Here is a 12,563-nt window from a genome sequence, read left to right on the forward strand (position 1 = left end):
AGGTTGTTTCGCGCCGACAACCACAGCTAGATCATCTGCGAAACCGATTACCGTCGCCTCCTTTGGTACGGGAAGGACAAGGACCCCATTGTACACGACGTTCCACAGGAGAGGCCCAACACTGAGCCCTGTGGTACTCCTGCGGTGACGGTGTATTGCTTGGATCCCTCATCCGTGTCATACCAAAGTGTCCTCTCCGAAAGGTAACTGCTGAGGAGCTTAGTCAAGTAACTAGGGACACCCGTGTTAGCCAGTGAACTTTTTATCCACTCCCAGCTTGCGGAATTGAACGCATTTTTGATGTCCAATGTCACTACGGCACAACATTTTTTTAGACGACATCGCGTCTCGAGCCAGCTTCAAAACCACGTCTACGGCGAGGATCGTTGAGTGGGCTTGACGAAATCCAAATATCGCTCCGATAGTCCATCCTTATATTCGATGACAGGGAGCAGTCTGTTGTAGATGACCCTTTCGAGCATCTTTCCTGCCGTGTCGATAAGGCAAATCGGTCGGTATGATGATGGGTGTCCTGGGTGCTTGTTCGGCTTCGGGAGCAAAACTAGTTTTTGCCTCTTTCACCGGTCGGGGAAAACTCCTTCTATCATGCATGTTTCAAACACGCGGATAAACCAGTCGGGTCTGGTCTTAACAGCGAGTTTAAAGGCTCTATTGGGAACAGCATCCAATTCTCCGGCAAATTTGCGTAAGTTCCTCCTCAGTTACCGCAGGTATGGTGTAGACGTCCAATGCTTGCTTGTTTGCGCTCCCCTTTATCCGGGGGGAAAGCGCCGTCACGATATCGAGCAGAAGATGTGGGAAGTCAGTTATAGTGTTCGCCCTCTCATCTTCTTCATAACTATCCTGTACGCTGTTCCCCAGGGGCTTTGGTCTGCCTCTGTGCAAACTTTCTTGAAGCATTCTCGTTTGCTGGTCCGTATAGCCTGCTTAAGCCTACCTCGAAGGTTCACATATACTAGCCGCTTCTCATCGAAGTTTGATCTTTCTCTAGATCGTTGGCAGATCCTTCTAGCACGAAAACAGGCATCCCGTAACACTGCGATCTCTCCATTCCACCAATAGTTTAAGCGCCTTTTTGCGAAAACTCGTCGCCTCGGCTTAGCAGCGTGGCATGCTCTCGTTATGTGTCTCATCATTTGCTCTACCTTTTCCGTAGATGCACCACTGGGATTTTGGCCTCCCAATAGCATCTCAATGAATGCATCCTCCTCAAGCCCCTTCACGGACCAGGATCAGTTTCCAACCTCACGCACATTGACACATGGCCCATATTCGATCTGGAGGAAAATCGCCTGGTGGTCGCTGTGAGTATAATGCTCACTGACAAACCATGCCATTCTCCTCGCCAATGTGGTACTCACATATGTCAGATCGACCATTGAGCCCGACCGTGTCCCACGAAAAGTGAAAACGTTTCCCGTGTTGACAAGCACCAAGTCCAGTTCCGCGCAGGCCTCGAGGATACGGCCCCTGGTGTTCGTAGTGCGACTGCCCCAATCCACGGCCCACGGATTGAAATCACCAGCTATGATCTTGGAGTTTCGACTTCTTACATTCGAGGCTAGCATACCTAGGATTCCTTCGAATTCTGTTATCGTCGCGCTTGGCGGAGCATAGCACCTATATATATAGATACCAGCTATTTTTGCCCTGACGAATCCAACTTCCGGAAACTCCATCACTTCTTGAATGGCTTGATTTCCACACGCCCATATTGCCGCCTAGTCAGTAACATCTGCAGTCCAGGCACCGCTCTCATTGTTGCGATAAGGCTCGCTGATTATGGCAGCTTCGATTCCCTTCTCATAGATGGTCTGCGAGAGAAGGTCTTGCGCTGCCTCGCAGTGGTTGAGGTTGATTTGTATCAACCTCATGTCTTTGCTGCATTGAAGGCTCTCCTAAACACTGGGCATCTGCTGCTGCCTGCAACGTGCCGACAGTCGACGCCCTTTTTTTCCTTGCAAAGTATACACTCAGGCTCAGCCATGCATTTCTTGAACATATGGCCTTCTCCCTCATATTTTCTACAAATTTTTGAACTGTCATAGTCACCGGTGCATTTCGTCGCTATGTGGCCAAATTCCAGGCATCTAAAGCAGCGCTTAAGGGACACCTGCTCCCTGAGTCGGCAAACGACCCAACCTATTTTTACTTTTCCAGCCACCAGCAGTTTGAATGCTGCTTCAGGTGGTAAGCTTATGATTGCCGTTTCGTGTCTCCGTATGCCTTCCTCAGTTCCCTGACTGCGGAATCTTGGAAGCCAAGTGGTTCGAACTGCTAGTCCAGACACCTGTAGCATAGTCGATAGTGAGGACTATCCGCATGCGCACCGTGTATACTACCCATTCAATTTTTATCCTCCCGCTGCTAAGGAGTTTCCTCGCATATTGCTCGGGGACTTCCATCACGGCGAGTTTTTGGCCTCGAGCATTCACAGAGATGATACCTACCTGGGCATTGGTTACCTCTAGACATTCCCGCTTTATCCATCCTTGGGATGGACGCTTCTGTGAGGCAATGAAGATCCCGGATTTCTAGAGAACGCATGAGCTCTAGGCTGAAAACAAGAGCCTTTTCTCCCAATGACCCCTTGACCGCTTCGCAGAACGTACTCTTGTTAGTCGTCTTTGGACCCAGTTCGACGGGAACTCCGCCACTCCTTGTTTTCCGTATGGAAGACACCTCTACTCTGTTGTCTTCGGGTTTCATCCTGTAGCGGATTTCACTGAGGGCTTCCGCAAATGTTTTGTCTTCTGTCGACTTAATGAGCAGAGTCGACGGCCTAGTCCTTCTTCGTTTCCACGTATTTTCTGCTCCTGGAACGAGGCAGGCACTCGTTCAAGCTCGACGTCCGAGGCGGGCCAAAGTGAGTTTCCTTGTCGAAGCTTTTAAATTATCGGGGAAAACTCTTTCCTCAAAAGGGAATGCAATTTGAGTCGTCCCTTTTCTCAGAGTAGGGCGAACCTCGGTTTCAAACGCTGTTCGAAAGGTAGCACAGGCAGCTGAAGGTGGCTATAATGGATGAAGGCGACCCTTCTTGGTCACAAGTTCTGCCACTGGTTCTTGTTTGACTCCGAACAACCAATCGCACGGAGCTGGTATACGGGGAGAGCCTGAGACTCCCCAGCGACCCTGACCTCGACATCACAACGAGACTCAACGCTACCAGTCTGTTGTGTCTGCCCAAGAACGCAATGCCAAAACTGAAGCTGCGACCACCAGCGAACCATGCGAAAACCGTGGCTGATGTGGCCAGGGATCTTGAATCCTGTAGGCATGTTCTAATTAGGACGGACGCACAACGGAAGCCCCTACAGCCACCTTATTAGGCCCTTTTGAAGTCCTCGAGCATGGCTGACATTATTTTAGTCTCAACGTCTTGGGCACGGTCAAACGGGTCTCCTTGGCTCGACTAAAGCCCTTCGCCCGGTATGAAAACGTAACCCGGGCGGCATTCGTTTTACTTTTTGTCTGTTCAGTTTGATACTGACCCTGCAGTTCTTCTGTCTGCGCTTCACAATTTGCTGTTGCCATAATGATGGATTTGTGCTTAATGTTGTTCCCATAAAAAGCTTGTCCAGGTCATTGGATTCAATAAAATTAATCAAGTCCAAGTTTTTAATTATGCAACCGTTACGAAATTCAAAATTCCCCCCAAATGACATTACTACAACTTCCGCCAACTGCTTCCCAAGAAACACCCATCCGGTGACCGTCAATCAAAAATTCATTAGACCAAAATATTTTGCATCTCTTTCGTCCCCCTACTATCCACATTGTGCCCATCCACTCATTCCAGTCTAACGAAACGACCGAAACGGAATGAAAACAAAACCACTCGGACAGGTTCCTCAGTTGCTTCGCGGAGCTCGCCAGTTGCTCAATTGTGGAGCGAATCATTCGATTCAGTGGTCGGGGACATGTTGCGCGTCGCGCCGTCACTAAAACTTTAATGGGATTCTCCGCAAAGGACCACAACCGGAACCGTTACGTGCTCAGAATCCTTTTCTGTGAACATTTCGCCTTTTGAGTGGTGCAATTGCTTCCCGCAGGAGCTGGTACTTGGCTTTGGCGGAGGGTGATGTGTTGTTTTGCGAGAACTATCGCGAAGTGTGTGTGAAAGGGAGCGGAATTGCAGTTGGTGCGAATTGGCCCCGGCGGCGGACCGGGCGTGGGAAGTTTTCATTGAATTTCGAGTGCAGAAATATCGAAAATGACGGCGGAGTCTTGTTGAAAATTGCTCAAGGAGTGAATCAATAAAGGGTGCCGTTGTGTTGGTTGGCAGCGGCTGACAGTGGTGGTGTTGTGCTGTCACAAAGTTCATTTTAGACCAGAACGCGTTGTGTATGTTTCGCTGGAAGGGACGGTGCCGTGATCGTTCCAGTCAACACTTTTTGCATTTGTGTGAGTCGAATGTTTACGCTTCCTCGCTAATATTGGAGTCCGATCTCAGTTGGTTTGTTCGCGATCCTTTATTTCCCCAGGGAGAGTGGGCGTTCCAATCAACTGATCCAGGGTCTAAGCGCCGAACGCTGAGCGAGTCCTTGCTTTATTTAACTCTGCTGTACACAGGACCCCCCACACACACACGCACCTGCCAATTGTCAGTGACATCGTGAGCTCCCGACATCCTCCGAGTCCGCAGGACAAAGGACTGGAATTCGCGGCAGCATCCCATCGCCTTCCAGTCGCCGCGAACATATGTTGAATATCGATGAATGACTTTGTCCTGTTGGATTGTGTGCGTGCCGATGAACTTGTGTTGCTATTCTCGCCGAGACTTCCACTTCCCACTACACTTGCAGGTGCGATGAACTGCTCGACGTCGAGCTGTCAATGAGAAAATCGTTTGCTGCCAAAATTTGTTTGTTTTTTGTGTGACGTTTTCATTGTTCGTTCGTTCGTGTTTCGTGACGATAAACAAACGTAAGAAATTGTGTGCATGGAGGGAAATCCGGGAAATTGTCGTTGTTCTGAATGAAAATGTCGTGGATTTGTCGGTGCTCGTGGTAGTTTGTGTCGCTTTTGTTATGTGAAAATGTCAACTGCTGGAAACGGTGGTGGTTTCGTTGCGTCCGTGGGTCCTTAGTCCTTCCCAGAAACTCTTGTTTTTCTATTTGTCCTTCTAGTTTTGTGTTGTCTTCGTAGTTCTAGGCCGTGTCAGTGGTGCTGTCATTGAATTGAAGCTCAAAATCAGACTGTCGGGATCGCGTGGAATCAGGTCTGGTGCGAAATTGTCGGCCAAACGTGGTGTCCTTTGTGCGGATTAGTGCTCCAGCGACACCAGCCAATTGGCCCTTCCACTCGGGAGGAGGCAGTGATTTCTCTTTTGTTCGCTACTGTGTCGCAGGCTCCTCGAATGTAACACGGTGGAGTCCTTTGTGCGGAACAGCGAAAACAACGACGGCGACGTTGTCGAGGACGTCCCCATCTGCTCTCCGCTTGCTCCATCCTCCCGCACCTTAATTGCCCGCCCGTGCACGCTCAAGGATTATAGGAAAAATGTCATCAAAATGTGGATTAGTCGTGATTTTAATTACGATAGCGGCGCTATTCATCGTAAATGGTAAGTAACCGTCATCTGCTGTGCTCCTAAAAATGCTCTTTTCCGCGTGCAGGTTGTCTTCCGGGCCCACGCACCCCCGACACCATGGCCCAGCGTCCTTGGGAGACTGGCGCGAGGGCGCTCCTTCCAGTTGGTAATAAAAATTTTATGGAGAAAACAAGATGCTAGACTGCTCGTTGCTGCCGAGGAAAATCGCATTTTCTGAACTTTTAGGCTAATTAGCGGTCGTGTCGGACGTCGCGGACGAATCAGATGTGGTTTTATGGACGACGCCGGCGACGTTGTTTCCCGTCAAGTTAATGAATGTGCTTGGGTTGGTCGCTGATCGGATTAATTTTGGTTGAGTTCGGCGTAGGGTCTGGGTGCGGAGTTTCTTTGTTTCGTTTACAGGCGTAACGACAGTTTTCGGTGGAGCAACGGTTTTGTAGTGATTGATGGGATTTTGGGAATCCCCAAGACGTTTGTTCTTATTGTTCTGCTAATGACATACAAAGACGTTTGGAACCTAATTGGGCGAAGGAAAAAGAAAGAATCCGACGACAGATTGAGACAGGCAGCACATGAGTGGCGATTATCGTAGCGGATGTTTCCATTATTTCGTGACTCAACCAGTTGAATATTGAAATAAATGAAAAGATAAATAGAAATGATTTAATGGACGCTCACAGCAAGGGAAAAAAAAGATGACTACTTCCCATTGTTTACTCATTGAACAATCGTCGGTGAATGTTATTTTCAATTAGCTAAGACCGCGCTGTTTTCCAGCTTTTCTGGCTGCAGCTTCTATCAAAGACGAAAGGAGAATCTTGTCTTGATCCTTAACGTCCCTTGTCACAACAGTGCAGTTATAACCTCCTGGGGTCGAGTGCAGAGTCGCTGGGGAGTCTCAGGTTTTCCCTGTATATCCATAGGACTTGCATCTTATTGTTTGCGATTGACAGTCCGGAAACTAAGTAGAACGGCTGGTAGGGGCCGCGTTCAACGAAACCGTCTTGGTGCCTTCAACGTCCTGTGTCAACTTTCATGCATTCTATTGGACTGCGATTAATACGCGGTTGTCCGGTGTCATTTGAAGTCGAGGAATTTGTCCATCTATGAGAGAAGGGAGGACTCTAACTACATTCCTTGGTCGGTGACTACAATTACGGGAATACAAAAACGTGGAATCCACTCTCGGCAGAGGGCCTCAGCACAAGATTGTGCAGAAATGTCTTTCAGAGGAATCGCCTTAGGCCACCGCGTGAACCCATTGAGACAATGCCTGAAACCGTGCGAGCTTCGCAAAGGGCCAAATAAGACCATTTGGATTGTATAGAAACGCTTGGTGCACCGAGGGAACACAAGTCTATCTCTTTCCTCACCTAATTAGTAGCCTTGAATCGTCTTTGTTTATGGACGGCCAAAAATATTTTACGGTGACTAACCGATTCGTTGTCTGGATGCCTGAGTACGCCAGATCGTGAACGGTGACAGAAGTTAAGAAGTATTTCTCGGCCGGAGTATGTAGCCTTGGTTTCTTGTCTGCGATCTCGCTATATATACTGGACGTTGAGTCGAAGACAGGAAGCTCCTTAAATGTATATTTGAAGTTGATTCTAAATCTCTGAAGAACTGCGTCATCCTTCTGCGCCTCCACGATTTCCAGAAAATCAACGGTGGTGGGAATCTTGAACTCTACAAGCCGTGACAAAACGTCAGCAACTGCCTTATTTTCTTCAGACATGTATTGAATGTCGGAAGTGAACTGGCTGATGCAGGCTTGGCGACGACGGGCTTCTGCTTCAAAGCAAAAGTGCGTAGGTTATGATCCGTGAAGACCGGATTTGGTTCCCCATCCCTTCCTCTGTCTGAGGTATCGACGAATACGGCTAGAGGTATATCTTACTGAGGGAAAGCCAGAAGTTAACTTCTACCAGTTGTTGGTTGGTAGCCTCATACGACTGGACAGCCTCTGGGGATCCCTCAATCAAGTGTAAGTCTTTGGCCTCCGGCCCAGATAATTAGGCGTTAATGATCGATTGACGGTGGGCGACTTTGGGGCAAGGAACGATTCTCAGATCTGTAACAGTCTTTGGAATCGGGAAGCTCGAAATGGCTTGCACTTTGACTGGGTCTGGCTGGATGCCTTCACGAGCAGCAGGTGGTCCAGTATGTTTATTAGACACATAGCGTTCAAAGATACATTACGTCTGAGGTCCTCCATGAACCTCACGCATGTGTGCGCGCAAAGGTGTAAAAATATATGTGGGCTTGAGGATGGTCACAGAATTCCGGGATGAATGCCGCCGAGCTCAGGCTGGCATATCATGACCAGGATGAAAATCGAAACAAGAAGGTAGAGGTGATCGAGCTAGAAGTCGGCAGGTGGCAGCAATATTTCTTTGCGTGCGCGTCGTGGTGCTCCTTGTGCAAAGGTATCTGTTGTCGATTGACTCCGACTGGGCATGGGTGCCACAGCTGCTCCCCCTCTGGAGATTGCTTGATTTCAAAGCAACCCAGGAACTATATCCTCTTGTTGAACATCTCGAATATCGGGCCATCGAAGGTTGAAATGGACCACGTGAAGTGGTTTAACGTTATCCTGCTGCTGCTGTGAAAGGTTATCGGTAGCGATATAACCGGCTGCCAGCAAACTGATTAACACAGTGGTTGGCTTTTCGTCGACATCAATGATAAACCGACCATCGTTTAGCCCCCGAATTACCTTATGTGGCCCTGTGTATGAAGAAGTTAATGACGATTTAATCGCTGCAACGAACTTGAGGACGTATGCGTAAGTTTACAGATTTTAATGCAGGACATGCGGTGAGATGTGGTGCGCTGTAGGCCTCGGCTATAGAGCTCGAAAGAGACTCTGCAGATTGTCTAGGAAAGAAATTGGTAAAGTTGGTAATTCCTCCGATATGGATGTTCGCAGCAAGATTTCCGACGGAGAAGTTTTAACGTCCTCTCTGTACACAGTCCTGAGTCTGGGAGTGAGGATAGTAAGACGTTGTGTGGATTCGATCAGCGCTCATCAGCTTTGCTCTGGATCTAAAGAGTGTTGCTGCGAATTGCAGGCCTTCCTCTTTTGAGGAGTTCGTCGATACGTCGACCACAAAGAACACCAGTTGTGAAACGCCACTTCATCCAGGTTGCGTTAATGCCTGAAGCAATTTCATACCGTTGACTCGAGATATTTAAACCGCTCAGTTCTAGGCAGGTCTATGTCGCTGTGTGCCTGTTTCATGGCGATCGGCCATCAAAAACTCAGTTTTATTCAGATTCAATCTGAGACCGTGTTGCATGAGACGATTTTTCTATTTTTGGAAAGGAAAATATCATCTGCATAAAGCAGCGTATAAGGCGCTGGAGGTTGGATGTCTCGTGTGACGGTGTCCATAACAAAAACAAAGAGGAGTGGTGAGAGGGCGCTTCCTTTATGAATACCAACAGAGACATGAAGCGGTTTTGATACACCCGCCACACTTCGAACTTTACTTTTCGGATCGTGGTAGAGCAATTGAACTTAGCGCGTGAGTTCTTCTGGCACTAAGTGCTGTCGTAGAGCATATTAGATGAGTTCATGTGGCACACTGTCAAACGCTTTCTCTAGATCCAGAAATGCAATGTAAAGAGGGCGATGCTTCTCACGGTGTTTTTCAATAAGTAACCGCGCAGCGTGTATTGCGTGAGTAGTTTCGCAGTTCTTGACAAATCCGACTTAATACACTTTTTTTTCAACGATTTCCCGATACGGTAGTCAAGAATGCGTTCAAAAACGTGCCCAGACACTCCGAACCCGTATATGCGAAGGTGGCGTGTGTATTCTCCGGAAGTCTTTGCAGTCACAAAGGTTGTAGCAGCTGCGTGTCGGCTTTGTCACCGCCTAACTGCTTCATTTCACGCAACAGTTGGAAGCCGGATAAGGAAATAAGCTCATTGTGCGGCTCTTCTATCCTTTCATTCAGTCGAACGGTATCCCAAACCACGTAACTATTGACCCTCTTTCTTCAGCTCAATAATTTCCGTCGTCCACCAATACATAAAAGGGTTGCCTGTAATCCTTGCATTTTTAATATCATGTTCGCCTCATGATAACCTTCGCGACGTTCCATGCGCAGGGGATCCGCTTGGCCAATTTCCGCCGAAAGATAAAACCGACCATTTCAAACGAGATCTATTAATGGCCGCCTTCCAAGAAATCTCCATAAACACGCTACCCATCCTCTGACGACAACAATGACACGGACGCAAAGATTACATCGCGGCAATTCTTTCTTTACAGCTTGATCGGAAAAAAGTAAGCGTAAATCCAATACTCAAAACCTCGAGCGCCATTCTTGCTACCATTTCCAGGATCCGGTTCTTTCTAGAAATTAGTTTCCTCGCTTACTGCTTGCCGGCGTCGGCGTTTTCGCAGAGGCATTGTCAATTTAGTTATTGGTTGCCTCTCGGCATTGACGCTAGATGGTTTTCCCCATTTCGTTCCTTTCTGTAAGACGATCAAGAAAATTTGGCAGAATTGACTGTGAAGGTCCTTTCGGACCCTCCCTCACGTGCCATTTTACAAAAAAATCACGTGTAATTAAGCCAATGCTTGGGATCGCACCGAAACCTTAAAAAAACAAGATTTCGGATTTCCAAACAACATATAGGCTCCAGGCTAGAAAACAAAGTCGTCTTTCCCAGTAGCTCCTTAAAGGCAACTTACCTTGGTTGATTGTCCTCGGACTTAATTCAATGAGGATTCCGTCAGCTTTTCTTTCCCATATGGAAAACACGCTTCGTCGTCTTTGGACTTGATCTTATAACGGATCTTGCCGAAAACTTGCGCAAAAGTCTTCGCTGTTTTTCTGGCAAAGTGAGTCGACTGGACTCCAACTAGTCCGTAGTCCGAAGCCGTCTGTTTAGTTTCGACGTTTTTCTCTGGGTTTTTCCGTATTAGAAGTAACGCAAGATATTGAAGTTTTCATCTTCGCACCGGCTTTGTAAGGTTTCCTTCTTGTTTTATCACGGACACCCTCGATTGTAGCTCTCTTTCTCTCTACGATGATAGCTCTTTTGCTATTTGCACCTAAATGTAATGACCTTTTTCTCTTTCCCTACTTCCATGATTTGTACTTTCCTCCGTAGAGGTTATAGACAGGTGTACCGTCGGTAAAAGGCCTTTCTCCAGTTCCCTATTCTTAGCTGATTCTGGACTTCAGGGACGGATTAAACGAAGTGAGTTGAACATGATCTTCCACAGGGTTGACTAGGGTCAACCATGAGGGCAGACGTTGCTAGTCAGTTGTGGGAATGTCAAAGGATCTTTTGTATACCTCAATATAGCTGCAGTTTGATGACGTATGGGGGTTAGGCAATGGCCAGAGAATCGTCTTAATTCTCCGGAGTCGACCTAGAGGAGGGAGGTTTCATTGAAGTTGTGTCCAGCAGGTAGGTCAATAACGGTGACCTGATGTAACTTCTTATCTGAGGAGAAGTCAATAGAAATCAAGCCACAAAATGATACACCAGTTACTTAGTCTACAACGTACTATGCGTGAGAGATTGGCAAAGACTTGTCCGCAAGCAGCAAGAATCTGATTTGCCTATTTTGCTCTGTTTACGTGGAGTATGATCCACATTTGCGAAGCGGCTATCGGTTGAGCAGGGCACACACAGCCACGGTATTCCGCGGATTTTTTAAATTCGGATGTGAACCGTCCACACTATATCCCTTACCCGGACCAGCCTCCTCAACAAAAATCAGCGCAATATCAGCTGTTTCCGCAGCTCGAGCCAAACGTTAAAAATTCATTTGCCATTACACAACATGGCATATACAGGACTGATATATGTGAAAACCTTCGCAAGGGTTTGATTCATGCATTTGTATCATGGTTTTGACAATTTGCCTGGAGGATGTATCAATATTTAGAGGAATTCTCATAATCTGCTGCTTCGACTGCTGGCGTAACCCCAATCAAATTAGGTTGTGATATTTGCGTCTTATTTAATGCAGGTGGCTCAATTTATGCATGGCTCAGTTTCCTAAAACGATGACAAAGGTAACATAGGGATTATGGACATTGCTTTGTCTCTATCTTCTACGTTCTAACTTTGCAGCAAGCATACATCTAAACTCCATGAAATCTTTCTTGCTTCCTCTCCGTGAAATCTGTCTCCTCTCCGTCCCAACCCACGAGCAGCTGTAACATGTCTGGACAAGTTCTTGGCCCGATCACCATGCATTTTGCATATAATCATTATTGTTAATTACCCACGATTACCACAATCTCTCACGGTTGGTCATAAACATTCGCACGGACAATGAGCTCAACTGAGCCCTGATGCATCAACAAATGGCTGGGACAAACAAGCAAACAAGGAACCTAGCGTTTGGTGGCTTGGCAGTGTTTAATCTGAAAAAATTGCAACCTCAGATTATTCAATCGGATATGAGTCATAATCCAGTGGCCCCATCATCACCGCCACCATCGCGAATTGTGGCGTATGAATGTGGCCGGACCGGTTGGAGCTGATCCACTCCGTAATATGTAGAGGCAGGTCTACTGGTGCAGCTTAGTTCAGTTCTTCTGGAGCTTCACGGGTTTGCTCAGGTGTATGTAATGTGGCTTGTCCACGGTGTCGGCTTCCACTGAGTCTATGCTCATTTCCTAGTAAAGTGATCGAATTGAGTGTGATTAGGCAGCAATTTAACTCGAAGCTGGCTCAGATGGGGAGAAACCTTGAGCACCATTTGACTAAGGCGCGATTGTTATCCAAAGAAATGTTTTTTGTGTTTATGATGTTGGCTTTTGGAATGTTAGTGGCTCTGGTCGCGTGTAATGGCTTTTCGTTGGTCGTAATGGCGAAGTAAATTGTGGAGATATTTAAAGTTTTCAGGCTGGGTTTCCAAGGCTACGAAAGAGAACTAAAATGCTGGAAATTATAACATGTACATGATAGGAAAGCCTTATTTTTTGCGAAGAAGTCTTATGAATAAATCAGG

At 47.2% G+C, this 12,563-nt stretch overlaps 1 protein-coding gene across 3 annotated transcripts in view; it reads left to right on the forward strand.

The window, feature by feature from the left end:
* The first annotated feature begins 3,889 nt into the window (after positions 1 to 3,889).
* The window catches only part of LOC119650694 (disintegrin and metalloproteinase domain-containing protein 10), a 299,715-nt gene continuing 291,041 nt past the window's right edge, over positions 3,890 to 12,563 (forward strand). For 2 of the 3 annotated variants that reach the window (XM_038053675.1, XM_038053674.1), the window contains exon 1: positions 3,890 to 5,587. In XM_038053675.1, coding sequence (XP_037909603.1) covers positions 5,524 to 5,587 — 64 coding nt within the window. In that variant the 5' untranslated portion in view covers positions 3,890 to 5,523. The remainder of the gene's footprint in view (positions 5,588 to 12,563) is intronic. The other variant, XM_038053673.1, reaches the window with a different exon arrangement.

Source organism: Hermetia illucens, chromosome 3, assembly GCF_905115235.1.
Source record: "Hermetia illucens chromosome 3, iHerIll2.2.curated.20191125, whole genome shotgun sequence".
NCBI lineage: Eukaryota > Metazoa > Arthropoda > Insecta > Diptera > Stratiomyidae > Hermetia > Hermetia illucens.